General features: G+C 37.0%; 1 protein-coding gene across 1 annotated transcript; it reads left to right on the top strand.

Moving 5' to 3' along the window:
- The first annotated feature begins 720 nt into the window (after positions 1-720).
- Positions 721-27486, top strand: LOC141600187 (uncharacterized). Its single transcript, XM_074420367.1, has 22 exons — positions 721-1970; positions 5741-5856; positions 8102-8310; positions 8592-8711; positions 9875-9997; positions 10086-10211; positions 14302-14357; positions 14458-14557; positions 14632-14749; positions 15064-15273; positions 15779-16109; positions 16482-16575; positions 22124-22232; positions 22503-22774; positions 23105-23232; positions 23361-23595; positions 24221-24409; positions 24513-24805; positions 25639-25834; positions 25957-26199; positions 26770-26855; positions 27062-27486. Exons 1-22 carry the CDS (start codon positions 1126-1128, stop codon positions 27207-27209), a joined length of 4347 nt encoding a protein of 1448 aa, XP_074276468.1. The 5' UTR covers positions 721-1125; the 3' UTR covers positions 27210-27486.
- Positions 27487-27598: the final 112 nt, after the last annotated feature.

A 27598-nucleotide genomic window follows, 5' to 3' on the forward strand; every position in this document is an offset into this window, starting at 1 on the left:
TTTATCATAAAAAGTCAATGAATTTTAACAAATATTTACTAAATACCATATTTTAGCCACAACTTCTTATCATAAAAAGTCAATAAGTTTTATAAATAAGTTCTTCAAAAAAAAAATTCCTTATCCTTAAAAGATCGGAGATAAATTTATGCAGAATGTAAAATATTAAATGTTATAAATATTTAAATACAAAAGATTATATCCATTTATAACTTATCATGTCTACGCATATAATATATGCTAAAAATAGCAAGCACTATTCTAAAAAATATTTTTAGGCGGGAAAAGTTGGAGTTCGCCTATTCATTTAGTAAATAGAGGATTGAAATTAGCAACTCTCCTATAGACCGTTTTATAGCATAGGACTGACCCAATAGGAGAAAAACCCAAGCAAAAACAATTATATATTAAATTTTTGATTTTATTTTGATAACTTTACACTTTATAATGAAAACTAACATATTTAAATATGTAAGTTATTAATTTAAAATATTAGGTTATTAAAATAAAAGCATTATTTTATATTTTTATTAAGTAATTTTGTTGGGCCTTATGCTATTGGGTTAGTCTTATCTAAATATTGGTCTTATAGAACAATTTTCTTCAAAATTGACAAATAAAGCCTTTTTATTGGTGGCGTATAAGGCCTCATACGCTGGTGTACTCTACCATCTTTCGTATCCAATGGTGTTTAGTGTATTATAGTACTTCGTGTATACTGTAGGAGGAGTTGTAAAGCATATCCTCTCTTGTTCCTCTCTTCTTCCTCGTCAAAACTGTAATTGTTTATCCTTTTTGAGTGTAGAAATTGTGTAACAAAGTTACAAAGACAGTTGAAATACATAATGTCACATACCAGTTTCATACTTAAAATATAAAATTATATAATCATACATCAATATCAATATCTATCAACATCATAATCAATCAATTAATCTATCTTACATAGTACGGAATACCACCATTTTAATTTTCTAGGGTTCCTTCTTCTTCCCCCTTTTCATTCCTTAATCCATCCATGCTCTCTAATTTCATCAGGATTTCCTCCCCGATTTCGCCATTCTTCTAACACTAACCCTAACCCTAACCCTAACCTTCCTCCTTTTTTTTTTTTTTTTTACTGTTATGGCCAGTTTTTTCTTACTTTTCTTCTTTTTTCTCTGCTTTAATCCTGCATTTTCTTCGCCATCGTTACCTCAATCCATGATTCATTCAATTTTGGACGCCAATGACGATGAATCTAACTTGGTGACTTCAGAGGTTATGAGCTTATTTCACCATGATTATTCGCCACCGTCGCCGCCACCACCACCTCCTCATCCTCCTACCGTATCATGCGAAGGAGATCTCGATGGTGTTGGTTCCTTAGACACTACTTGTCAAATAGTATCTGATTTAAATCTTACTGATAGTGTGTATATACGTGGGATGGGCAATTTTTATATCCTCCCTAACGTAAAAATCAACTGTTCTTACAATCCTGGCTGTCAAATTGCCATTAATATTACTGGTAACTTTAGTTTAGGCCAGAATTCCACTATTATAGCGGCTGCCTTTGATTTGTACGCTTTGAATGCCACTTTGGGTTCGGGTTCACTCATTAATACTACCGGATTGGCTGGTGATCCCCCGCCTCAGACTAGTGGCTCACCCCGGGGTTTGGATGGCTCTGGTGGAGGCTATGGGGGGAGAGGGGCGTCTTGCTTGTTCAATGACTCTAAGTTGCCTGAGGATGTTTGGGGCGGGGATACCTACTCATGGTCCACCTTGGATAAGCCATGCTGTTACGGTAGTAAAGGCGGCTCAACCAGTAAGGAGGTGGATTATGGTGGGGGAGGCGGGGGCTGGGTTAGACTTCATGTGCCGGGATATCTTTTGGTGAACGGGAGTATATTGGCGGATGGTGGTGAAGGTGGGAATAAAGGTGGAGGCGGCTCCGGTGGGAGTGTTCACATCAAGGCATATAAGATGTAATTGTTCTGGCTCCTTTTTTATCCGATTAATTTCAACCTCGTTTAAGTTTTGCCTTGCTGCTTTGATTGCATTTGAGTATTTCATTGTATGCTTTCTTCTGGAATTTTACTCTCTGATTATCCGTAACCATTTTACATGACTTGCTTTGTTAGATTTGCTCACTTGTTTTGGTGTATGTTTATGTTTATTGCAAGTTGAGTAATTCCATCTATATCTGGAATCTGCCCTAAATTTCCATTAAATTACAGTAATCTGAAGTCGCTTATGAGTTGATTGACTAGTTGAATGACGATTTTCTTGGTATTGCATTACTTGGGAACAACATCTAAGTTATCCAGTGAATCTTAATTCTTCTGCAACATGTTTTTCTATGGTCAGAACTTAGGGCCCATTAAGTCGCGGGGGTACTAATAGATGGGACAAAATATCTAGTCTATTGCATTTATAGCTCTAGTAGGCTAGAGACTTGTATATACCATTAAACTAGGTAGTATCCCGCGCTTCGCGCGACCTGTTTTAAAATTTTATTATTATAATTGAAGAAAAATAATATAATTCATATATGACATTTAGTATCTTTACTTATAAATAAAAATAAATTAACCTTCTTAAATCTTATTTTGTTAGGTTTAATTCAACATATAGTTCTCAAGTTAGATCATTTCACGATACGTTATGTTCCAAATCAATTAATATTTGTTCAAAACGATGTGAATATAATTTGATGCATTTTTCAATTTTTAATGTATAAAGTCTGATGTTTATGTATCAAACATATAGGGTTAAAGCTCAACTTATTTGAATGTTTTGGTTGTGTATGTCTTGCATATGCTATGTGTCAAACAACATATTTATAAAAAAAATTGCACTTTTTTTTTAAAACAGCTATATAAAATAGAGTTAATTGATAAACAGTACCAATATAATGACCTTTTTTCATAATCATTATCAACATAATCAATAATTAGAAATCAGTAGCAAAATATTAACTTTATTCTACGATAGGTATCAAGTCGCCTTAAAACCTCATCTTAACCTACTCGAAAAAGTCCAAAAAGCCATTATTCAAGTACAAATCTCCACTTGTTATCACATTATTTAAAACCTCTTAAATCTCAAATGTATTTTCATGAAGTTTTTCATAACTTTTTCAAATATCTCACTCGTTATCACATTATCACTTGTCTAATATAATTTTTTCATTATCACATCATAAAAACTTATCTCTTAGTAGTTATTTTAAGTTTTGTTTTTAATAAATACAATGACTCTTCCAAATATATTTTTCTTGATGGATTTAATGATCTAAGTATTATAACTTTCTCAATATATTTTTTCTTTAAGTAAATGTAACGCATTGTGAGACACTCATTTAGTCATCTATATATATCAAAATATTTCAATAAATATAATGGAAAGTATACTCAATTTAAAGTATTTTTCGCAATAAAGGTAATGATTTACAGTTTAAAAATTTTATCAAAATTTATTTTCATATAAATTTAAAATAAATCACCGTAATTGTTATTTGTAATTTTATAATACATTTATTAAACTCTAATTAATATTTTACTGAGATTTATATAGCATTTATTATGTTTATATTAATGTCCGGCTGTAATTAATACTTGTATTTAATGCTGGGTTGACATGTGGCGCATCCACAGCGTTTCAACCCAGTTTTATATATATATATATATATATATATATATATATATAAGATGTAGCCGGTGTATATATTAGTTTACATTGTTAATTTGCCCTTACTAAAGGATAAGCTGGGAAATGTTGGTGGGATGCCTTTTTATCAAGAGTTACTGCCAAAGATTGTCGGCGGGAGTTCATTAGCCAGGAGATTGTTTTAATCTGCCTAATTAGCTAGAGACTATTCTGTTTGCAATATTGTCTTAACTTTGAACTTTGCCGTTTAGTGATCCTTCCCTTGGTTTGAAGGCTTGAAGCTTGGCTCTTGTTATGTAAATTTCCCTTATCTAACAGCTGGACTTCATTATTCACATGCGTTTCACTAGCTGTAACATAAATCTGCATTCATAGGAGTCCAATACTTGTCAGTAGTCCAACTGTCCATGTTTTGTGGCTTATGAAAATCTGCAAATTTTCCCTTTGGTATCTCCAGTTGTTACCATTAGTCCGTAGATGAGTTGTATATATCTAATGGCATGATTTGGCAAGCTAGTCCAAGATCTTCATGATTGTTTGTTGCTTGATTTTATGCATGTACCCAAAGCACCTCGATGTGCCTTCCCTTAATTGCGCCTTGTAGATAAGGTGCACCTAGTGGGTGCACACTGCTATGCAATTGGCATGTATTTTTTCTTCTACTTCTATTATTTATGCCATTCTTTTTCCACATCATCCCAAGTTTTTAATCTTTTTCATGTTGACCCTCTTTAAAATCCAAAAAAGGTATTGTTGCACAAAATTTGTGCTGAGAATGCAAATTTGTTAGAGAAAACAGTGCGTCTTGTACCTAAGACGACCATGTCTTCTCCTCGAGTATTGCTCCTTATCGCTACAGGTCTCTGCCGCCTTGGTACCCCCCGTCCCCCACACCTTTTATATTAAAGCAAGTGGGTAGATTTATGCAGAAATTGTGTGGCTATTGGCCTGCATAATTATAGTGTTACGGGCCACTTGTTGCTTTGTAATTCTATCTTTTTGCAATAGGTTTATCACATTCCGTCATACTGCTTAGTTTTGCCAAAAAAGGTTACATATTATATTAATACTTGGCTAACTAGTTCGCATGAATGATGACATGCCCAGACTTGCTCATCTTCTGTCTTTCCTCATTTTAATAGAGAGGAACCAATGAGTACTGGCTTGTGGGTTTACAGTCTCTGGTCTCCTGAGTTCTGACATTTTCTATATTGACTTGAGCAATGATATATTCTGCTTCATTCTGATATGCTTCCACTCAACGATATCTCATATTATTTCTTGCGTGGTAGCTGCGATTCATTATGGTTAAGACTTAAGACTGCCACTGATTGATGTGATTTCTGATGAGCAACTTTGTCCTTCTCATTTCTTTTTTTCAGTGATAGGGTGTTCCCATTGTCAATTTAGTAAATTTTATTTTCGCCGTCATGTTGTAAGTTGGTGTATAAGTGGTGAATAATTGCAGTTTTTTTTACTGTTTTATACTTCCTCCCCTTCTTACTGATCTTCCACAGTTGACTATTTGTCTATAATTTGCGGTGCTTATGACCTGTGACCCTACATCATCTCTCTATTTTCATTTTCCTCCATGAATGGGAGGGAGTATATGGAGTTGCTTCCATATTTAAGGAGCCAAAGATGTCCTATTGTTTGGCTTTTGGTTACCATGGAATAGTTCAGTTTTTATTTATGAAGTAGCAATCATTCGATGCAATTATCCACCTCATTGTGATTGTAAGTTATTTGAGGTTATGTGAGGTAAGGCTACCTACATCCAACCCCTTACCTTGCCTTAGGCGGGAGCCTTTGTGGTATTGGAGTAATGTTTTATTTTTTTTGAATATTTATGTTTAATATGCTAAGGCTGTAGGCATTTTTGAGGAGGCCCCTATAATGATCTTATATCACAAGTTTACAAAGTAATGGGATTGTTTGTTGTTACTTTATGTGTAATGATAATTAATACAACTATTATTATAATGACACTGTTAATATTTAAGAGGCTGCTTATGCACTTTGATGAATTGGAAAGTAACTTTGTGCTATTTCTATTTTCATCATGGGCATTATTGCTCATTAATAGGTCTGGTGGTGGTAAAGTAAGTGCTTGTGGAGGAAATGGTTTCGGTGGTGGAGGGGGAGGGAGAGTCTCTGTTGATGTTTTCAGCTGGCATGATGAGCCACAAATTCTCTCGCATGGTGAGAATATCTTTTATTTGGCTGTTATTAATTTGTTTCTCTTTTTCTTTGTGTAGTTCATTTTTATCTTTTAAGTTTGTTTGATGTCTGAGAATCTTATTCATTTATTTTCTACTTTCTTCAGTTGTCTTATTCTGCATATCTTTTTGAATTTGTGGCTATTCTGACGAGGTGCAAATGGGACTATGGGAGAAATAGTGGTTTGTAGTTCCATATTAGCAGTGTATCATTCTTTATTAGACAACTCTATCAGAATTGATATCGAGTAATTAATTGTAATTGGTAGTACAGACAAGTCTGGCAACTTTTGTAAGTTATTACTTACGGTAATGAACAAGCGCTTATGTTGTATTAGTGCTAGTACTACTACCTCGGACATTTGACTTGGGTTATGCGCCTGCTATGTGGCCATCCCTTAGGTTTTCGACAAAAGGGTGCTGATTTCAGTTTGGAGACAATTGATTTAGACTCTGGGGAATTACGATATTGTATAACTTATAAGTTTTATTTGATATTTGGAAATCTTATGCATTATTATGACAATCGAACTACCAGCAGAAGCTATATGCATGCCTATGTTCTATGATAGGGTGTAAAAAAAGAATTGCACAGGGAGTTTACTTTTTGTTTTTATCCCCGTATGCTAGATTAAAGGGAAAATTTTATCGCACGACAATTAGGCCTGCCCTACTTTACGGCTCCGAGTGTTGGGCCGTGAAGCATTGTCACATTCAAAAAGTGTGGCGGAGATGCGCATGTTGAGGTGGATGTGCGGACATACAAGGAAAGATCGGTTAAGGAATGAGGTGATTAGGGAAAAGGTAAAAGTGGCGCCAATAGAGGACAAGATGATGGAAAACCGACTAAGATGGTTTGGCCATGTGAGAAGGAGATCTATGGATGCACCAGTTAGGAGGCTGGAGACTTGGAGAACAGAAAAGGTTCCTAGAGGCAGAGGAAGACCGAGACAGACATGGTTGAGAGTGATAGAGCACGATATGAGAGTTCTGGGGCTTGAGGAGAGTATGGTGACGGAAAGGGCACAATGGAGGGATAAGATACATGTGGATTTTTAGTATTTGATTTTTTTGACAGATTTAGTGTTTTTTATTTAATTTAAAGAAATTAATTTATTTATTTTTCCCTCCTTTATTACACTTTTTCACCAACCACTTTCTTATAGATTTTACCTGGTTCATTCCGGATCCTTAACTCTATTTCGGTTTTTAAAAATCGTTTTAATCTTTTCTCTCGATTTAAATTTTAAGTTTTTATAAAAGAAAGACGGAATTCGATTTTAAAACCCCTAAGTTCACCTTGACTTTCCATTACATTTTCGTTCTTCCTTTTTGTTTTTCATCTTTCCTTTTTTTATTCGCATTTTGAGGCGTGCGTTCACCCATGGACAGTTCGAAAAGATGATTCATGTCAGCCGACCCCAAATCATTTTGGGATTAAGGCTCTGATGTTGTTGTTGTTGTATGCTAGATGCTACTTGAGAAGACATACTGTATGCAGATCTGGATTTTGTTCTTGGTCATCTTGTCTTTAGCATTCTCTCTGTTAAAGCAAAATTGGGGAGAGTAACCTCAAAGTTAAATATCACTAGTGGTTGTCCTGTAATAGGATATCACTTCTATTTTGAGAATCAGGCTGATGAATTAAGCAATTGTCACACATGTTTTGCTCCTTTGCAGCTTTTCAGCTGTGTTTCACTATTATGTTCAGCAGTATTTTTTTATCTTTACAACTTTTTTTTAACATTTTTGTTGAAGATGCTTTGCATTTTCTTGATTATAGTTTGAAAGTTGCTACCTTGATTCTTTCAAGCAGCTGAGATACCTTTTTATGTTGATAATCAGTACCAGATCTAGTCTTTGATATCTCCTACCCTTTGTTTGGATAAAAACGAGGGGAGGGGAGGTAAGGTAAAGAGGAGGGGGAGAAGAGGGGAAAGGACCAATGAAAATTTTCTTTCTCATGTTGATCTGTCTTAGAAAATTTTATATCTCCCTTTCCCTCCAAATTCCTCCATCCAAACAAATGGAAGAGTTGATTTTGGTTATTCATCGCCACTTTGATTATCTGTACATATTAGCAATTTTAATCCTGTCATCTCTTCCATTTGGTTGTTTTGTGTAGCTTTCCAACTCGTATGAGAAACGGCCTTTCTAGTACTTTCAGATTAGATTTATCGTACATACATTTTTGATGACTTTTTAGCCTATGATATTACTGCGTGCAGGGGGATCTAGTTATGGATGTTCCGACAATGCTGGTGGTGCTGGGACTCTTTATGATGCTGTTCCTCGCAGCCTTATTATTAGTAACCATAATCGTTCCACAGACTCATACACCATCCTAATGGAGTTCCCTAATCAGCCGCTTTGGACAAATGTATATGTACGAAACCAAGCTAAGGCTTCGGTTCCGTTGTTTTGGAGTCGGGTGCAGGTCAGTAAAGCTTTTAGAATTCTGGAGATTTGGTAAATGTGATAAGTACAAGCTTTGATGATAAAAATGGTGTATTAAGATTGAAAACATTGGATTTGGGTTTCATTTATATTCTATGCCCCTATTCTGGGTTTCCCTTATAGGGTAACTTTATCTCATCCTTCATTCTGCATTATGCTGATTGTTGGTAAAGTATACGTCATGCTTCTCATTATAGTGTGACTATCAGATTGCAGCTCATGCATCATTTGTGTGTAAATTATTCAGTAATTACTTTGCAGGTTCAAGGCCAAATTAAACTGGAGGCTGGTGGAGAATTGAGCTTTGGGCTGGCGCATATAGCTTCTTCAGAGTTTGAGTTGCTGGCGGAGGAACTGTTGATGAGTGATTCAGTGATCAAGGTTTTTCTTTTTGCGTTTCTTAGTTTTCTTTTTAACATGACACGACGAAATGTCTGTCTTTTATTTTTGCTATTTTATTTTATTTTTTATTTTTTTTATATGCTCCACACGTTCTGTTGTTGATTTATATTTTTATTGTGCAGTTGAACCTTGATGTACTTGGCCTGTTATATTTGTAACTTAGTTTTTGCTCAAAATGGTGCTATTTAGAATTTTATTGATCCCCTTTGTGTTTTTTTACTTTTTAGGTATTTCTAGCATTGAATTCTGCGGTCCTGATAATGTCATGGCACTTTTATTTCAAATTCTTCCATATTTACTTAAAAAGATACGAAGTAAACCTTCTGGACAATTGTCTTACATCAAGGGTTTAGAAAGTAATTTTGTGTAAATTACTTGCATTAAAGGAGGCACTAAAGACTGTTATTTCTGGTACTTTGGTTGTTAGCAGCTCTTTGTTGGCTGGGTATGTTGGTCCTTAACAGCTCTTGCTTGACCTGAAAAAGAGGTTCTTCTTATGAAGAGGCAAATGATAAGTGTCATAATGTGATATAAATGATCCAAGATGTTTTGGCCTCATATGTGTGCATGCAGCTAGAGATTTCCTCCTCTTTTGTTAGGTTTGATATCCTCTTATAGCATGCGCCTGACCTGTCGCATCCGTGTACATCGGCTCCTGTATAATCTATAGTTGTTTCACTATTTTTTTTGTGCTTCTAAATTGCTTGTTACACTTGGCGGTTTGCTATTCCCTTCATTTAATTTATTTATTTCCCTTTGACTTCAGTAGTCAACTTTGACCCTTATTTTCTTGGCAACATACAATTGTCATAAAGTTTTCACATAGATAATATGATAAAAGCTGTTTTGCTGAATCAAACTTGACATATTTGACATTGCACCCCGTACATATTTTTGTAGAGATTAATGGTCTAAGTTGATTATCAGGTCAAAAGGGGATATTTTATATGGGATGGAGGTAGCTTTAGATTTTGTGGATCTCTACTTGGTTAATAAGATCTTTTGGTTGTTTACTCTGTATAATGTACTAAACTGTTTTTTACTTTATTATAAGTTTTCTGCTGTAGAAGAAAATTCTTGTAATTTCTATGCCTCTGTGGCATTCATATGTTCAAACTTTTTGTTGGTTTTATTGATTACAGGTGTATGGGGCACTTCGTATGTCTGTGAAAATTTTTTTGATGTGGAATTCCCAGCTGTTAGTAGATGGTGGGGGAGAAGTTGCTACATCCTTGCTTGAGGCCAGTAATCTACTGGTTTTAAGGGTATTTTCTTCGCAGGCTGAGATATTTTTGGTACTCAAAAGTCTTTAGTGTTAGTGAAAATAAAATAGTTATGTCACATATCTCTCAGGAATCATCCTCCATACGTTCTAATGCTAACTTGGGAGTACACGGGCAAGGTTTATTAAATTTGACAGGTCCTGGTGACGTGATTGAGGCTCAGCGTTTGGTGCTCTCTCTATTTTATGGTATCCATGTAAGTATGGCTTTAAAGTATTTCTTCTTTTTTTAAATAAAAAATTTACCATGGACGCTTTTTCTATTCCCAATTGAGCCAGACCGACTATTGTTTAGCTTCACACTTTTCTAAATAAGTAGTAGCCGCCAGGTTCATGTGGAATCCACCTCTATCTACTAAATGAGCACACGCATAAGTATTTGTACATCCGATCCCGTTTTAGCTTACAATCCTTATTTATTAAAGCAACAACCACAGAGCCGAGGTGTCGCTCTCGCTTTGTGGTTGAAAGTCAATTTTTCAAAGAGGAGTTACTTGGTTGTTCCCACGTTCATGGTTTTATTTTTCTCTCTCTGAGTTCCTTATATGATGATCTGATTTCCTCATTAATTAATTTAATGACATAATTGATTTAGTGTAACACCCCCTTCTTACCCGGCCAAGGTAATTGGGAGATGTTACCATCTCGGTTTCCCGAGTAAATGAAATCGAAATTACAATTAAGAAACTCTTTGTATAAATAACAAGTTTAGTGATTACAAACCATGAACTAATAAACGAAGGAAAGTACAACTCATGACAACTATACTCTTCTAGCCAACTATACTCGACTCGGATGTCATCAAGGCTCGTCCCGTCTCCCACGTGCTATCAAAGATAACCTGTACTTAACCTACTCCCCATATGATCGGAAATATCATGGTAGTATGGTACCAACAAACAGGTACCAGGTACCGGCCCAGACGTACCGGGGTCTAGTAGCCAACCGGATCCTCTTGCCAGACGTCGTGTCTCGGCTACACGAGTCCCTCCGTAGTCAAGTCATTAATGTGCACATCCCTCTTGGAGTGGAAAGCTCCAAGAGGCGACTCAAGCGGAAGACGGTCTCCCAACCGCCTTCCGTCTCCTCAACAACAACCAAACAATCACAACCGTCATATCCTCCAATACACATGGCAAATATAATAAATGCAAGATACCACACAATATGCCAATTACCTACTCATCAAGTCGTCTTAACCAATATCATGTTATTATGCATTTCTAGTAACATATCAATTTATGACGACACGTTATAATGCAATGACCACTAAAATACGACTCACATGACCATTCAAATATAACTGAATAGGATTAACCTACCTTTTAGCATACTCCATAAGCAATCCGAATAATAATAGTCTTCCACAAAACCGTTACCTAAATAAAATAATTAAATACATTTGATTACTAACTAATCTAATTAAATTATAATTATATAATTTAATATAATTAAATTCAAATACCGACTCACATCCCCCGCTAAACATGGTCAAAACCCGACTCATGACCCACTATACAATAATTAACACCCGTCTTAAAAGTAAAGTTTCACTCGGACACTCACCAACACACGGTTTAACCGTGTGCTTGGCCACGGAGACCCCCCCCTCCAACACTCCTAACCACGACCACACTCTAGTCCACCACCACCGTGGACCACCTCCTCACCACCCCTGGCCACGGTGGCCAGCCGCTGCCTCACACCACTCCCCAAAACAGCGACAACCACAACAACAATAACGGCCCAACAATAATACAACCACTCACCACAAACACGCACCAAACGCCACCAAGACGGCCACCACCCTACCTGGCCACGGCCTGCCCAGCACCGACAACCCCCACCAAACCAAATCGAGCCTAACGACCAAACACGACACCAACAATAACAACTCAACAACACCCTAACTCGCCTAACCTATACCCATTTTAAACACCCAAAAACGCCACCACACCACCGCCACCTCTGACCGCCATGACCACCACTACAACCACCAGCAACCCACGACTTGAGCCACCCCCAAAGCCACCCTAGGTCGGTCATAAATGAAGGGTAAAACCCCTGCCCTAAAACCGGTTCACAACAACACACTTAAATCTCTCGGTCAAACCTCCAAATACACGGTCATGAGGTGGTCAACGGCGGGTCTAGGGTGGGTCAAGGTCGTGGCTGGTCAACGGTGTAAATTAATTAATATATAAACTAGTGTAAGACGGTCTTACCTTACAATCTCGAGGCGGAGGGACAAAATCTCCTTTCTTCTAATTTCTCTCTTTTCTCTTCTCTCATGTTTGTGTGGATTGTGTTGTGATTTTGTGAGTGGATAAGATGAGTGGATAAGGGGTAGAGTGGACTATATAAAGTGGGTGTATATAATACCCGCCTTTTCTGATTAAAAAATCAGTAAAATATGGAAAGCAAATCTTACTAATAGGAACTAATTAATCAAATTGCATAAAAACAACTAAAAAAACACAATTAAGAAAATTCTTAATCACTTATATTTGAAAAACGGAACAGTACTACACAAACTTCATATAATTGAAATGATCCTTCGAACTACCTAAAGAGAAAAAAATTATTAGAAAAATTAAGTAAAAATGAAGGCAAAAAAATTAGAAGCTTAAACCTGCACAAAATGAGAATTTAGACAAATCTACATAATTAGAATATCATCATTTTAAAAGACTCTTCGAAATGTTATAAAAAAATATTGATTTACCCTTATTTTAGCAAATAAAAAACATAAACTCAATACAATCTATCTAAAATAAAAAATAAAATAAAAATTGACCATTGAAACTTTAATTAGTTTTTTTCGAAACTTTATCGAAACAAAAAATCAGGTCGACTGAAGTTAAATAAACATAAATATATGAGTCTTAGCACCGTAATGCGTCATCGCCCAATTTTATAGAATGAGGTAGCGGATAATGAAATAATATTACCGAGTGAAATGGAGGAAGTGGTGGAAAGAGTATGGAGGCGGTGTTGCGGTAGAAGGAGAAGGTATGTAAACAGAAGGAGATATACTACAAGCAGAGAAAGGAGAAAATGAGTAAGGCGGTGGTGGAGAAAATGAGTATGGCCGTGGAAATGTTTGATTAGGGTTTTAAAGTGGGTATATACTGAGTTTATGCAAAAATTGGATTATGAATGATGCAATGGGCTTCATTAGTCTTGGTTGAATTCCACTAGCTTTGTTTACATAGCTAAGTTTGTAATGCATGCCTATCATTAAACTTTTGAAATTAATACACAATAAATACATCGTAACATATAACTAAAACACAAATTCTCATAGACGGACACTATGTGTCTTAAGCTTTAGACGTGTCAAATACACACCAAATCACCTGACAATTTGCCTAGAAAATGCCAAAAGTTTTGGCTTTATTTCCATCATGTGGTAAACAAATGATTGGGACGGACGACGGAGTACCAAATATGCCCCAAATTTAATACGAGTACACGATACAGTCAATTGATTGAAACTTACAAAAATTGGATAAGATTATAAGATTTGACAATTTATACTAGGGTTGTTCATGGAAACACGGGTCAACCCCCCCAGGCCCCCACCCCATTAGGCTTGTCCCGCATTTTTAACGAGTTTGGACAAATATTTTTTTAAAAAAAAAAAAAAACAATTAAGAGGGTCCGAGCCCACCAAGTTAAATGGGCTAAATATGATTTGAAGCAAAAGTTAACATGTTTTTGTACTTCTTTCCTGATGTAAAAAAATGTTTGAATAGCATATCCGTGCAATTTCAAGTTTCCAACAAATGGGTATCATCTAATTTCAATGGTGAAATTGCATTAGTGTGGATAAAGGGAATTGAAAACGATTTGTAATCCTTGAGATTGGAGAAGATATGGCATTAGTGTGGTCAATGTGCAGGGAAAGGGGAAAAAAATACTGGTGTAGGATGGAATTTGATTCGTACATATAATAATCATAATTATCATTGTTATTGTACTTGTTGATCATGGGTTTATCATATAGTCGCGGTCCTAGGTTGTACACGTTTGCAGCCTCTCTAGTAAACTGTTCAGCCGGTGATGTTTATCATTGATTGTAGTTGCCATGTTAACTCTTACCTGAACCGATAATTACTTAGTTTTGGCCATGCATGCATGCATAATAATATCCAAATGATCTTATTTAACTTTCGTGACTCACTGAGTTTTGAAGGTTTTTATTGTTTCCGTCCGTGCTACTTAGATGATAAATTTTGGTTGGCGTATATTTAATTTAGTTTCAATTTTATTTTTTCTAAACAGATTGGGCCTGGTTCAATATTGCGTGGTCCTCTTGAGAGTGCAGATAAAGCTAATATGTAAGTTTGGCTGCATGCAAATATAAGTTTAAGCTACACTGTTATACCATTTTGAATTTTGATACAGAATCAGACTTTAATTCCTATTTCTATCATGTAGGTCTTCAAGGCTTTACTGTGATCGTCCTGAGTGTCCTGGAGAATTACTGCATCCTCCTGAAGATTGCAATGTCAATTCTTCGTTGTCCTTCACTCTTCAGGTAGACCTTGTGGGAAACATATGTCCCTTGATTTGTATAAGTAAATTGATTACTCACTTGGAGGCTTACAACAGATTTGCAGAGTTGAAGATGTTATTATTGAAGGCTTGGTAACAGGATCAGTTGTTCATTTTCATAGAGCCAGGACTATAGATGTCTTGCCTTCAGGAGCAATAACTGCATCTGGCTTGGGTATGTGTTTGTTACGTATTAGACAAATATATTGAAAAATATAAAAAATTATAATATAATGCTAAAATATTTATATAAGAATCTTTCAGAAAATTATATATTCAACCAAAAAATAAATATATAAATGCTAAAATATAGGGTCAAAGTGTCGTCCTGGAGACCACAGAAAGTCAAGTAGGAAAATCGTCGTGTAAAGGACGGTGTTGCTAGCAATCATCACCCCTTCGCTGGACAATCTCTGGGTGCTAGATATGTAATCAGTTCATTTTAAACATGTATTATTTATCTGTGCTTTTTGTTCTGCATTTGTACAGGGTGTATTGGTGGGATTGGCAAAGGAAAAGTCTTGAGTAATGGGCTGAGTGGTGGTGGTGGACATGGTGGCAGTGGTGGGGCTGGATGCTATGATGGTACTTGTGCTGAGGGTGGTGTGTCATATGGAAATAAAGACCTGCCTTGTGAACTTGGCAGTGGAAGTGGAAATGACAGCATAGCCGGAGTCACTGCTGGTGGGGGAATTGTTGGTAAGTAATATAAGGCATTATAGGAAAACTCTTGTCTGTGAAATGTTATATTATCACGTTAGCTCTAATAGAAAATGTTCTCTTTGATGTATCACATATGTTAATTGCTACTCTTATCTTGTTCTGTTTTCAGTAATGGTAATCTGCTTCTGACAGTATTTAGATCTGATCCATTTGACCACCATGTGTACATGGTGATGGTGTGGATTTTAAGCCTTGGGTTATTGCTTTGACATACTACCTTCGCCTTCACGTTGTAATGCTTGCGATTTCATACTTCCTATTATTTCATTGTTGTTTGATGCTAGTAAATTTCTGGACTCCGAATAGTTAATCTAAATTTAACCGAAGTTAATTGTTTTTTCCTTTTATTTCTTCTCTTAATGACATTTCTTGGGCATTTGTTTCTTGCCTAAGATAATTTTGAATGCTCCTTCCGTGATGTTCCCAAAATGGTTTGATTGGAACTTTCACTAATTCTTTTTGCTCTCTTTTGTTTCTGTAGTAATCGGCTCGGTAGAACATCCTTTGTCAAGCTTGTCTGTTGAGGGTTCAGTGAGAGTAGATGGAGAAAGCTACCAAGATGGTCACGAAGCTTATGCCATTTTCAGGAATCAAAGTGGAGGGCTTGGCGGGGGTTCTGGTGGCACGGTTCTTTTGTTTTTGACAACGTTGATGGTTGGCGACAGTGCAAGCCTTTCTAGTTTTGGTGGGAATGGTGGCCCACTTGGAGGTGGTGGTGGTGCTGGTGGCAGGGTACATTTTCACTGGTCAAACATTCCAACAGGAGATCTTTATCAGCCAATTGCGAGTGTGAAAGGAAGCATCCTTGCTAGGTTTGTATCTGGCTTGCAAGCTTTGATGGGGTCTTTAGTCTCTTTACTGTTGAACATGTTATTGTTGCCTTGTATGCTCTGTGATAGTTTGAAATTTGGTTTAAATTTTGCCGTGTTTACATGAAAATAATGAGTTTCTTAGTGCGTCCTTGTAAAATTTAAACCAATAACCTACTTTGCTAGCTTGTCCGTTTGTGGTAATATTTTGCATTTAGCTTCTCATGCTAATACTGCCCAGCTTTTACTTGCTCTTGGCATGATTTATAAATATTAGCTTGGGGTGTGTTCAGAGTTTGCAGTCTCATGTACCATGCTTGTATCAGAGGATACGGCCTCACGGTGACTTATCAATGTACTATTGTTTTGACACAGGGGAGGTCTTGGAGGTGCTGAAGGCGGTGCTGGAGAAAACGGAACCGTAACTGGAAAATCTTGTCCCAAGGGTCTCTATGGCACCTTCTGCAAGGTGAGTTCTCTCTGACTTTAAAGCTATAGTTTCAAATGCCAATTAATTTGTATTTCTTGTTCAAAGGAAGGCTTTAATAAACATAAGCATTCTCCTTATCTAAGCAATTCTTTGATTGGAGGGGAAGGGAAACAAAAGTCTTATACAAACCTAGAATTTGCCTCATTAACAATATACCTTAAAGGCTTAAATCTTATTTTTTTGGGATGCTGTTTAGTGTCTGGTGTAACTTGTAAGCCAAAGGGATCAATAAGGGCCGCTTTTATAATTTCTTAGGGTTTTTGGGTTAATAATTCGGTTTTATCTTCATGATATTTGTGCTTTTTCTTCAACCGTGTTTTTCACGTATGTCTGATATGATCAGGTATCTGGATACTGGTCATTTTCCTTTTTGGATGATCCAGAAGACTGTTTGTTGAATTATGACAATTAGTGGACTAAGGTTACAAACTAATTACAATGAGAAACTTCCTACATTACTACATGGAGGTTTTGTAAGTGTCATGGTAAATGTCACTAGAGTTACAAGTCATAGGTTTAATGTAGAGGGAGTTTTAGTCTTCTTCCTTAAAGCCTTGTGGAAGTTATAGGTCTTCCATCTAGTATAAATAGCTAATGTATTAGCTTGTTTTGATATAGAAAATACAACACAAAATATTCTATCAATATATTTCTCTCCTTGTTTGATTATATTGCCCCTAAAAACCATCAGGTGGCATCAGAGCATTTTTTGATCTTTCGGGACCAAAAATCAAAAACACCCACATAAAAAAAAAAAAAAAAAAAAAAAACGTATATACAGAAGCATGGCTTCATCAAGTTCAGCAATGCCTTCCGCACCAATTTTCGTAGGTGAAAATTATGATTATTGGTGTATCAAGATGAAGGCTTTGTTAACTGCTCTAGATTTATGGGAGATTATCGAACAAGGGTTTAAACTACCCGAATCAACAAATTGAACAAAAGATATCACCGATGAACAAAAGGTAGTAAAAGAGAAGACGACGAAGAATGCAAGAGCAATTGCATACTTACATCCTGCAATTGGAGAGGCGATTTTTCCAAGGATCGTCAATGCAACTTCGGCAAAAGAAATATGGGACATTCTTAAGGTGGAGTTTCAAGGCTCACAAAAAGTAAGAGCTATTAAACTCCAAAACTTGAGAAGAGATTTTGAAAACTTGAAAATGAAACCCTCTGAATCAATGAAGGAGTATACGTCTCGAATCATTGATACAAAGAAACCAAATGAAAATTTATGGCGACGATATTTCCGACAAGAGGATAGTCAACAAAACTCTTTGTAGTCTCGACAACAAATTCAATTTCATTGTTACCGCTGTAGAAGAGTCAAAAGATGTTGATACATTGTCTCCGCAAGAATTATTTGGGTCTTTACAAGCCCATGAGTCAAAGGTGTCCGGTAGAAACGAAGGTTCATCGGAAGGAGCTTTTCAAGCAAAACATAAACAAAAGTTCCAAAATTTCAAAAATAACAAAAATAAGCAAATGTCCAAAGACAAGTCGAGTACTAATGGTACCGAAAAGAAAGGAAGATTTCCACCTTGTGGAATCTGCAAAAAGACTAATCACATGGAGAAAAATTGTTGGAACAAAGATAAAACACCATGTGATATTTGTAAAAAGTTTGGACATGAACAAAAAGATTGTTGGTCTAAAGATCAACAAGCAAAGGCTAATGTTTCCGAAAGCGGAATCTTTGAAGATCATCTATTTGTTGCTGGTCAAGCCTCGACGAAAAACAATAAAGATGTGTGGCTAGTTGATAGTGGTTGCACAAATCACATGACAAACAATGAAAGTATATTCACTCATATTGATACTTCATTGAAGACTCCGGTAAGGATGGGCGATGGTTCCATTATAGAGGCAAAAGGCAAAGGAACTATAGCCGTTCAAACAAAGAAAGGAACGCGCTACATTAGCAATGTCTTGTTAGTTCCTAATCTTGTCACAAATTTGCTAAGTGTCCCCCAGATGATGCAAAATGGTTATAATGTCAACTTTGAAGGAAATACATGTAACATTTATGATCATCATGGAAAGGAGATTGCTCGAATTGAAATGAAGAACACAAGTTTTCCTCTTTCATGGACGTACCCAAAAGAAATTGTTGCCCGAGTAGAAGATAATGACTCTTGGCTATGGCATAAAAGGCTTGGTCATTACAACTTTCATGCTTTACAAACTCTCCACAAAAAGGATATGCTAAGAGATTTGCCTTTTGTGAATCTTGAAAAAGACGTGTGTGAAGGTTGTCAATTGGGGAAAATGCATAGAGATTCTTTTCCACAAGATCAAGCATGGAGAGCTAAAGAGAAACTCGAGTTAGTGCATACTGATGTTTGTGGCCCCATGCGAACACTAACTGATGAGAGAAATAGGTATTTCATTCTTTTTATTGATGATCTTACAAGAATGACATGGGTCTACTTTCTTCGAGAACGCTCGAAGTTCCCACCGTTTTCAAGAAGTTCAAGGCTATGGCCGAAACCAAAGTGGTTGTAGCATGAAAAGAATCAGATCCGACAGAGGCACGGAATATACATCAAACGAGTTTGATAAATTTTGTGAAGATGAAGGTATAACACATCAGCTTACCGTTGGTTATACACCACAACAAAATGGTGTGTCTGAAAGGAAAAATAGAATCATTATGGAGATGACGCGATGCATGCTATTTGAGAAGAAAATGCCTAAAAGATTTTGGGTGAGGTCAAACACAAACAGATATCTTCTTAATAGGTGTCCAACCAAGGTCATGTGAGATAAAACACCTTTTGAAGCATGGACAGATCACAAGCCTCTTTGTGAAACACCTTAGAGTATTTGGCTCTTTGTGTTACATACATGTTCCCGAAAAAATAGACACAAGTTGCAAGAGAAGGTCGAACAAGGCATCTTTTTGGGTTATAGCTCTCAATCTAAAGGTTATCGACTTCTAAACTTGAAGACTCAAAAATTAGTGATTAGTAGAGACATTGAAGTTGATGAAAATTCCTACTGGAATTGGGAAGAAGAGAAGGTGGTGAAACAACAATCAACACCTTGGAATTTTATGCAGGAAGATGAAAATTCACAAGGCCAAAATCAACAAGAGGATGTTTTTGAACATGTGTCTCCACCAAATTCTCCTAGAACACCACAAAATTCACCTTCAACTCCGAGAGAGTTATACAGAGATCAAGCAAGTTCTTCCAGGAATGAAGTTGAATCTTCTCCAGATTCTCAAAATGCTACGGGACCGAGAGGTAAAAGACTTGTAGCTGATTTGTATGACAATAATGTTGCAATACAAGAGAATCCATTTGAATCATGTTTTGTTGCGGTTTATGAACCTAACAACTATCATGAAGCCTCTAAATATCAAGAATGGAGAGATGCAATGGAGGAGGAGCTTAAGATGATTGAAAAGAATCATACTTGGGATCTCACAGGAAGACCAAAACATAAGGATGTTGTTGGAGTCAAGTGGGTCTTTAGAACCAAATTCAATCCAAATGGTTCAGTTCAAAAGTACAAAGCAAGGCTCGTCGTGAAAGGTTATTCTCAACAAAGATGGTGCGACTACACCGAGACGTTTGCCCCTGTTGCAAGACATGATACAATACGAACCTTAATTGCTTTGGGCCCTCAACATAAGTGGAACATCTATCAAATGGATGTAAAGTCAAGATTCTTGAATGGTTATCTCCAAGAAGAGATATATGTTGACCAACCAGAAGGATATGTCATAAAAGGGAAGGAAAATCAAGTTTATAGGCTCAAGAAAGCCCTTTATGGGCTGAAGCAAGCTCCACGAGCCTGGTACAGTCGAATTGATGAGTATTTATTAAAGTTTGGTTTTGAAAGAAGTCCAAGTGAGCCAACCTTATATGTGAAGAAAACAAAATCAGACTTGATGATCCTTTCTCTATATGTTGACGACTTGGTTATAACCGGAAACAATCAAGCTATGATTAGTGAATTCAAGAAGAATATGAAAAAGGAATTTGAGATGACTGATCTAGGCTTGATGAGTTTTTTCCTCGGTTTAGAAGTTAAGCAAGCATCGGAAGGTATCTTTATTTCACAAAAGAAATATGCAGAAGCTATTCTTAAGAGATTCAAGATGGATAGTTGCAAGGCTATGTCAACACCACTTGGAGTAAATGAGAAGCTTTCTAAGGATGATGGGGCTGAAAAGGCAGACCCTACCACTTATAGAGGTATAGTTGGATGTTTGCTTTATCTAACAGCTTCAAGACCTGATCTAATGTTCTCGGCAAGTCTTTTATCAAGGTTTATGCAAAACCCGAGTCAACTTCACTACATCACTGCGAAGAGAGTTTTAAGGTACATTCGAGGAAGTACACATTTGGGTCTTTGGTACAAACCAACTCAAAACTCTGAACTTGTCGGGTATACTGATAGTGATTGGGGTGGTTCTATTGATGACATGAGAAGTACATCCGGATATGCATATACTCTAGGAAGTGGAATATTTTCATGGCAGTCACAAAAGCAAGATAATGTTGCTCAATCTACCGCAGAAGCAGAATACATAGCAGCATGTGCAGCTGTAAATCAAGCGATCTGGTTGCGGAAAGTTCTCAAAGATATGGGAAAGGAGCAATTTACTCCAACCAAGTTACTTTGTGATAACCAATCAGCTATTGCCATTGCAAAAAATCTAGTGTGCCATAAGAGGACCAATCACTTCAAGATTAAGTACCATTTTGTGAGAGACACACAAAGAGAAGGTGAAATCAACCTCGAGTATTGTCCTACACAAGATCAACTTGCTGATATTTTCACTAAGGCATTACCTAAGCAAAAGTTTGAAGAACTGAGGTACCGCCTAGGAATGTCAGAATTAATTGTCAAGGAGGAGTGTTGAATTATGACAATTAGTGGACTAAGGTTACAAACTAATTACAATGAGAAACTTCCTACATTACTACATGGAGGTTTTGTAAGTGTCATGGTAAATGTCACTAGAGTTACAAGTGTTTTAGTCTTCTTCCTTAAAGCCTTGTGGAAGTTATAGGTCTTCCATCTAGTATAAATAGCTAATGTATTAGCTTGTTTTGATATAGAAAATACAACACAAAATATTCTATCAATATATTTCTCTCCTTGTTTGATTATATTGCCCCTAAAAACCATCACTGTTGCCAATGTTGCATAGTTGTTTTTACATTTCGTTATTCATAATTATCTTTTGTCTGTTAATTCTCCCTCCTTCTCCGTAACGAGTAATTCTTTGGGACGGGTGGCAGCAAACAAGGCATTCATTTGGTTTAATATAGGTGTTTCATGTTCATTTACATTAGTTGAGTGTTATTCTTTGCGATGGAACCAAAGAAACCTTGTTCTTTGAAATTAAATGGAATTAAGCAAAATCTATTATGATTCGTAGATTATGAATTTGCTATGATCCATGTGACTCTTGACGTAATTTTACTAATAGGAATTTTTAAACAGCCTTTTGTGTGCTTTTTACACTGGTTTTGCTACTGTTGATGTTGAGTGTTTTGCTTTGTAGGAATGCCCTTCTGGCACATATAAAAATGTTGTTGGATCGGATGAATCCCTTTGTAAATCTTGTCCGTCGTTGGAGCTTCCTCACCGTGCTGCTTATATTATCGTGAGAGGTGAGAATATATTTTGACATGATTCTTGATGTAGTTATGATGCTGTGCTCTGTAAGCTACATGTAGTTTAAAACTAAATCAGCATCCTTGACTTTGGTAAACTGTTATTTCTTCATTGATTGTTTCATTTGTTTGCATGTCTTCATTTATTGCTGGATGAATTTTCGACCTTCTGGCAATTGGCCAGTGCATATTAGTCTCTGACCTTGCTCTTCTAATTATCCTTTTAAAAGGATGGTAGCTTAATTATCTGATTATCCCTCTTGACAGGTGGTGTCACTGAAGCTCCATGTCCATACAAATGCATTTCAGACAGATATCATATGCCACATTGTTATACAGCTCTTGAAGAGTTAATTTATACATTTGGTGGACCTTGGTTGTTTTGTCTTCTTTTGTTGGGTCTCCTCATACTATTGGCACTTGTGCTCAGTGTGGCACGTATGAGATTTGTGGGTGCAGATGAGCTACCTGGGCCGGCCCCCACGCAACATGGTTCACAGATAGATCACTCCTTCCCTTTTCTAGAGTCACTCAATGAGGTGCTTATTCATTTTCCAATTCTCTGATAAAAAGACTTTTTAGCCTTCTATCAGTAGAGTGAGATGGTTGGAGGTTGTAGTTTTTCTTTTGCGGGGAGTGGCAAGTGGGAGGTGACACTGTGCTAGGTGGGATGATATTTTGGTTTGACGCCATTCCAATTTATGGGGTCTATAGATATATATAATAGTAACTTATATGGGACTGTTGTTGGCAATCAAGTGATTTATTGTTGTATTAGTATTCCTTGTTTAATCAAGTCATAGCAGAAACAAATGTAACCGAAGAAAAATAATCCTTCTGAAACATTGCCATGTCGCCTTGTCTTGTAGGTTCTGGAAACGAATAGAGCTGAAGAGTCTCAAAGCCATGTTCACAGGATGTATTTTATGGGCCCAAATACATTCAGTGAACCATGGCATCTCCCTCACTCTCCCCCTGAACAGTTAAAAGATATTGTGTATGTATCATTTTCAATGATCCCTTCTTTTATTTGTGCCTGAAACTGTGGATATAAAAATTTCAGTGTTCAGCCATATTATTTTTGCTCCTTTGAGGATATTAAATTTACCTACTTCATATTTACAGGTATGAGGGAGCTTTTAATAGATTTGTCGACGAGGTTAACCTTCTAGCTACATACCAGTGGTGGGAGGGATCAGTCTGCAGTATACTTTCTGTACTAGCATATCCATTGGCATGGTCGTGGCTGCAATGGCGCCGCCGAATGAAGTTGCAGAGACTTCGTGAGTTTGTTCGGTCAGAGTATGATCATGCATGCTTACGTTCTTGTCGTTCACGTGCTCTTTATGAAGGAATCAAGGTAAGTTTTGTGCTCACCTTTTTTTCTGTTGTCTCAAAAAGTTTGTGTGGTGTGAGAAAGACGTGATCTTTTGCAGATACTTGATACACATTTTGGTTTAGTATGAGGAAACGTCCCTTTTCTTCTGCTGATCTTAGTTTCAAAAGCGTGCCTACATTCTTTGTTCTCAAAAAGTCCGCCCACACCAATCTTAGTTTGCTAAACACGCCTCAGGCACACCAATCTCCAATACTCAGTAGTCTTTTATTATGTGCTTCCCTTTGCCTCATTTTCCCTATACTTATTTGATATGATGGCCCTTTTTAAAATCCTACAAAAGGGGTATAAGTTGCCCAATTTTATTTTGAGAATACAAATTTGCTTGCAAAAATATTGTGCCTTGTTATAATAGGTGTGCTTTTTGTGCCTTCACTCCACAAGCCCTCATTTCCCCTTGAGCGGTTGTGCCTTTTGTTGATAAGCTGCTGCTGATGGATGCTTTTAGTTCTTGTTTTTCAATTGTTATTTGTTACATTTGTGAATGATAAATGTACTCTATGCAGTAGTGTTTGCCAATTTCTATCAACTTTTATGTACTCCTTTTGTTATTTTCTGGAGTTCCGAGGATTCCGTTCTGTCACTATAGGTTGCTGCTACTCCTGACTTGATGCTGGCATACGTGGACTTTTTCCTTGGCGGTGATGAAAAAAGGAGCGATCTTCCTCTGCGTCTGCATCAAAGGTTTCCTTTGGGTGTGCTTTTTGGTGGCGATGGAAGTTATATGGCACCCCTTACTCTTCACAGTGATAATATCCTTACTAGCCTTATGAGTCAGGTATTAGTCCCTAAGAAATCAAATCAGCCCTTCAGATAATGAATTATCAGAGAAAAAGATGTTGACTTAATTTGGCTGACTTTATCCTTCTGTTTGTCTTTAGTCGGTTCCACCTACCACTTGGTATCGGCTCGTTGCTGGTGTAAATGCTCATCTACGACTGGCTCGGCGTGGATATCTAAGGAAATCATTCCGGCATGTTCTCAGATGGCTTGAAAGTCATGCCAATCCGGCTTTAAGGAATTATGGGCTACGTGTTGATCTGGCTTGTTTTCAAGTCACTGCTTTTGGGTATCATCAGTATGGTTTGTCGGTCTACACCGTTGATAGGAACACTGAACCTTCTTCACCTACTGAATGTCAAAATGGGAGAGTGCAGGCTGATCAACCTTTCAGGTATAACTCCATCTTGTTAATTCATTGTACAACCTTCATCCCAAATTTATTGTCACCACTGGGTGGTCAACCATAGCCAACTTTGACCATTAAACCCTCCAATATACTTCGTATGTAGTTACTGAATAAAATTTGTACAATTAATTTATCAAAAAATTATTTCCGCGTGACTCGTCATTTTTCCCAAATTAGAGCAATTGCAATTCAGCCATGGATTAGTATCTTGGCATGACTGCATCCGGGTAGGATTCGGGTCGCTTTTAGGTCATGTTAGTCAGGTCAATTCTTAGCTCAGGTTTGAGTCCTTGATGGGTCGGGTCATTACCGGACCTGATCATTCAAATAAATTGTCGGGTCAAGCCGCGTTTGCGTCAGCAACACCTTGTTTGGCTCATCGCTGGAATTTTCTGGAGGATTTTAATATTTTTTCTAACAAAAATTCTTTAGTTTTTCCAAGACGTCTTTTGGTCTTAATCGTCTTGACTTTTCGTCAACGTCGGGTTATTTTCGGGTCAGCTTTGGGGGATCAATTTCGGGTTATCTTGCGGGTCGGGTCGGGTTGGGTTGAAACAGGTATCAAATTGGCTCGGGTTATGGGTCATCTCAAGTTGGGTTCGACTTTGGGTCTACTGTGATGAGGTTTTGTTGGGTTATGGGTCATTATTGGGTCGAATCGGTTTCATTTTGCGACATTTTCGGTCCTGTTGAGTTGGGTTTGGTCTAGTTCATTCGGGTTGGGTTAGACTTGCCAGCTCTATTTACACTTATGGTTGATTTTCTATCCTGCAAATAAACTGAATATCTTTCTCCGGTATCTTGAACGGTTTCAACAGGGGAAATTCATCAGATTTTCAGTGGGAAGAGCCTCTCTTAGACCAATTTGATATAAAAGGTGAGTATTTCTCAAGGCAGAAGAGGCCATATGGAACTATTCTGGCAATTAGCAACATACAAAGTCTTGAAGAAAGGAGAGATTTTTTCTTTCCCTTTTCACTTATTCTTCATAATACGAAGCCTGTTGGGCATCAGGTATTGACTTCTCGTAATCATTTAAGATCGTTGAGTTCAAGTATGTTAATGTAGAATGTAATTCAGAATTTTTAGGCAGTTACTAATGCCGTTCTCAACCTGATTCTTTTTCCCTCTTGTAGGATCTTGTTGGTTTGGTCATTTCAATAGTGCTGTTAGGGGATTTCAGTCTGGTGCTTCTTACGTTGCTCCAGCTGTATTCTGTATCAATGGTTGATGTCTTTCTTGTCCTTTTTATTTTACCACTGGGCATCCTTCTGCCATTTCCAGCTGGGATTAATGCTTTGTTCAGTCATGGTCCTCGACGATCTGCCGGTCTTGCTCGTTTGTATGCTCTATGGAACATTACATCAGTGGTCAACGTTGTGAGTGACAACCTCTCCCCCTCTCCCTCTCCCACCCCCACCATTTTCTTTCGGTATACCTTACTAAGTATACTGTTTTTTCAAAAAATAAAATTTGTGCAAAATATCTCTTTTCGAATTTTAAAGAGTAAGGAAATAAAAGTTAGGTATAATTAGGCAAAGGAAAGCGTATAATAAAAGTAGAACAAGGAAAATATGGAATTTGCATGATGCTGCTCTTATGAGCTAGGCACTGTGCAAAATCGCACCTAAGGCGCCTGATTGATTGGTAAGTGCCTCAGTTAGACTTGCACAATCAATTGCTATTGTTGAATTTCCATTTCTTCAACCTTAGGTAGTCTAAGTTGCAATAGAAATGGCCTTGAAATAAGAAAGGATGCTTTTACTGTATTTGGCGGCCATTCTCTAGAAAATTCCCAGCAAGGTTTACGACTTGTTCTTGGCTTGTCATCAAGTGGATTCAGCAAATTATGTTTTGTGCTTTTTGTGTTCGTATTTCTCCGTTTGGTGACTTTAGTGACCTCTGACCCTTAATATTGTGTTCTGATTTTCGATGTTTGTGGAAAACAGGCAGTAGCATTCATTTGTGGTTATGTCCATTTCAAGTCCCAGGCATCTCGAAGCAAAACATCACCTTATTTGCAGCCATGGGGCATGTAAGCGACCCTTTTGACCACATGACTCCATCACAAAAGCTTATTAGAGACGGTTTCACATTGGATACCAATCCAATTAGATATTTAAATTAAAAATTCATAAGAATGTGAATTGGTCCAACTTGTGGAACCGTCTCATAAGACTCGCTATACATTTTCTAATCACTGTGTGTGCAAGTAGTTACCTTTTGGCTGGCTCTGTGTAGGGATGAAAGTGAATGGTGGATTTTTCCGGCTGGACTACTTTTTTGTAAATGTCTTCAGTCTAGACTGATCAACTGGCATGTCGCGAATTTGGAGATTCAAGATCGCTCTTTGTATAGTACTGACTTTGACGTGTTTTGGCAATCTTAAGTTGTAGTATCAGTATCTTTAAATTGTTTCATGCCCGAGTATTAGGTGTTTTTATGCTGCTCTTGGGCGTAGATGAGTGAAACAAAACACAGGAAAAAAAAAAAACTACAGAAGGGTGAAAAAGGGAAATATTAGGAGTTAGGGTAAAGGCCATTCTTTTGTGTAGTACACTAGTCCTCTTTTGTATATAATAATAGGTACATACATATGTGGTCCAGGTTTTTGGCCGTTGTATTACTTTTCCTGATGCATTTATCTAACCTGAAATTAGTGGATCTAACAAGCTTCTATTTGCACGATTTCTTTTTCTAGACAATTGGAAAGAAAATATTCTACGTAACAGTAAGTAGTACGGCTTTCTGAGGCATACTTATACTCATAATGACACA

The sequence above is a fragment of the Silene latifolia genome, chromosome 9 (assembly GCF_048544455.1).
Source record: "Silene latifolia isolate original U9 population chromosome 9, ASM4854445v1, whole genome shotgun sequence".
NCBI lineage: Eukaryota > Viridiplantae > Streptophyta > Magnoliopsida > Caryophyllales > Caryophyllaceae > Silene > Silene latifolia.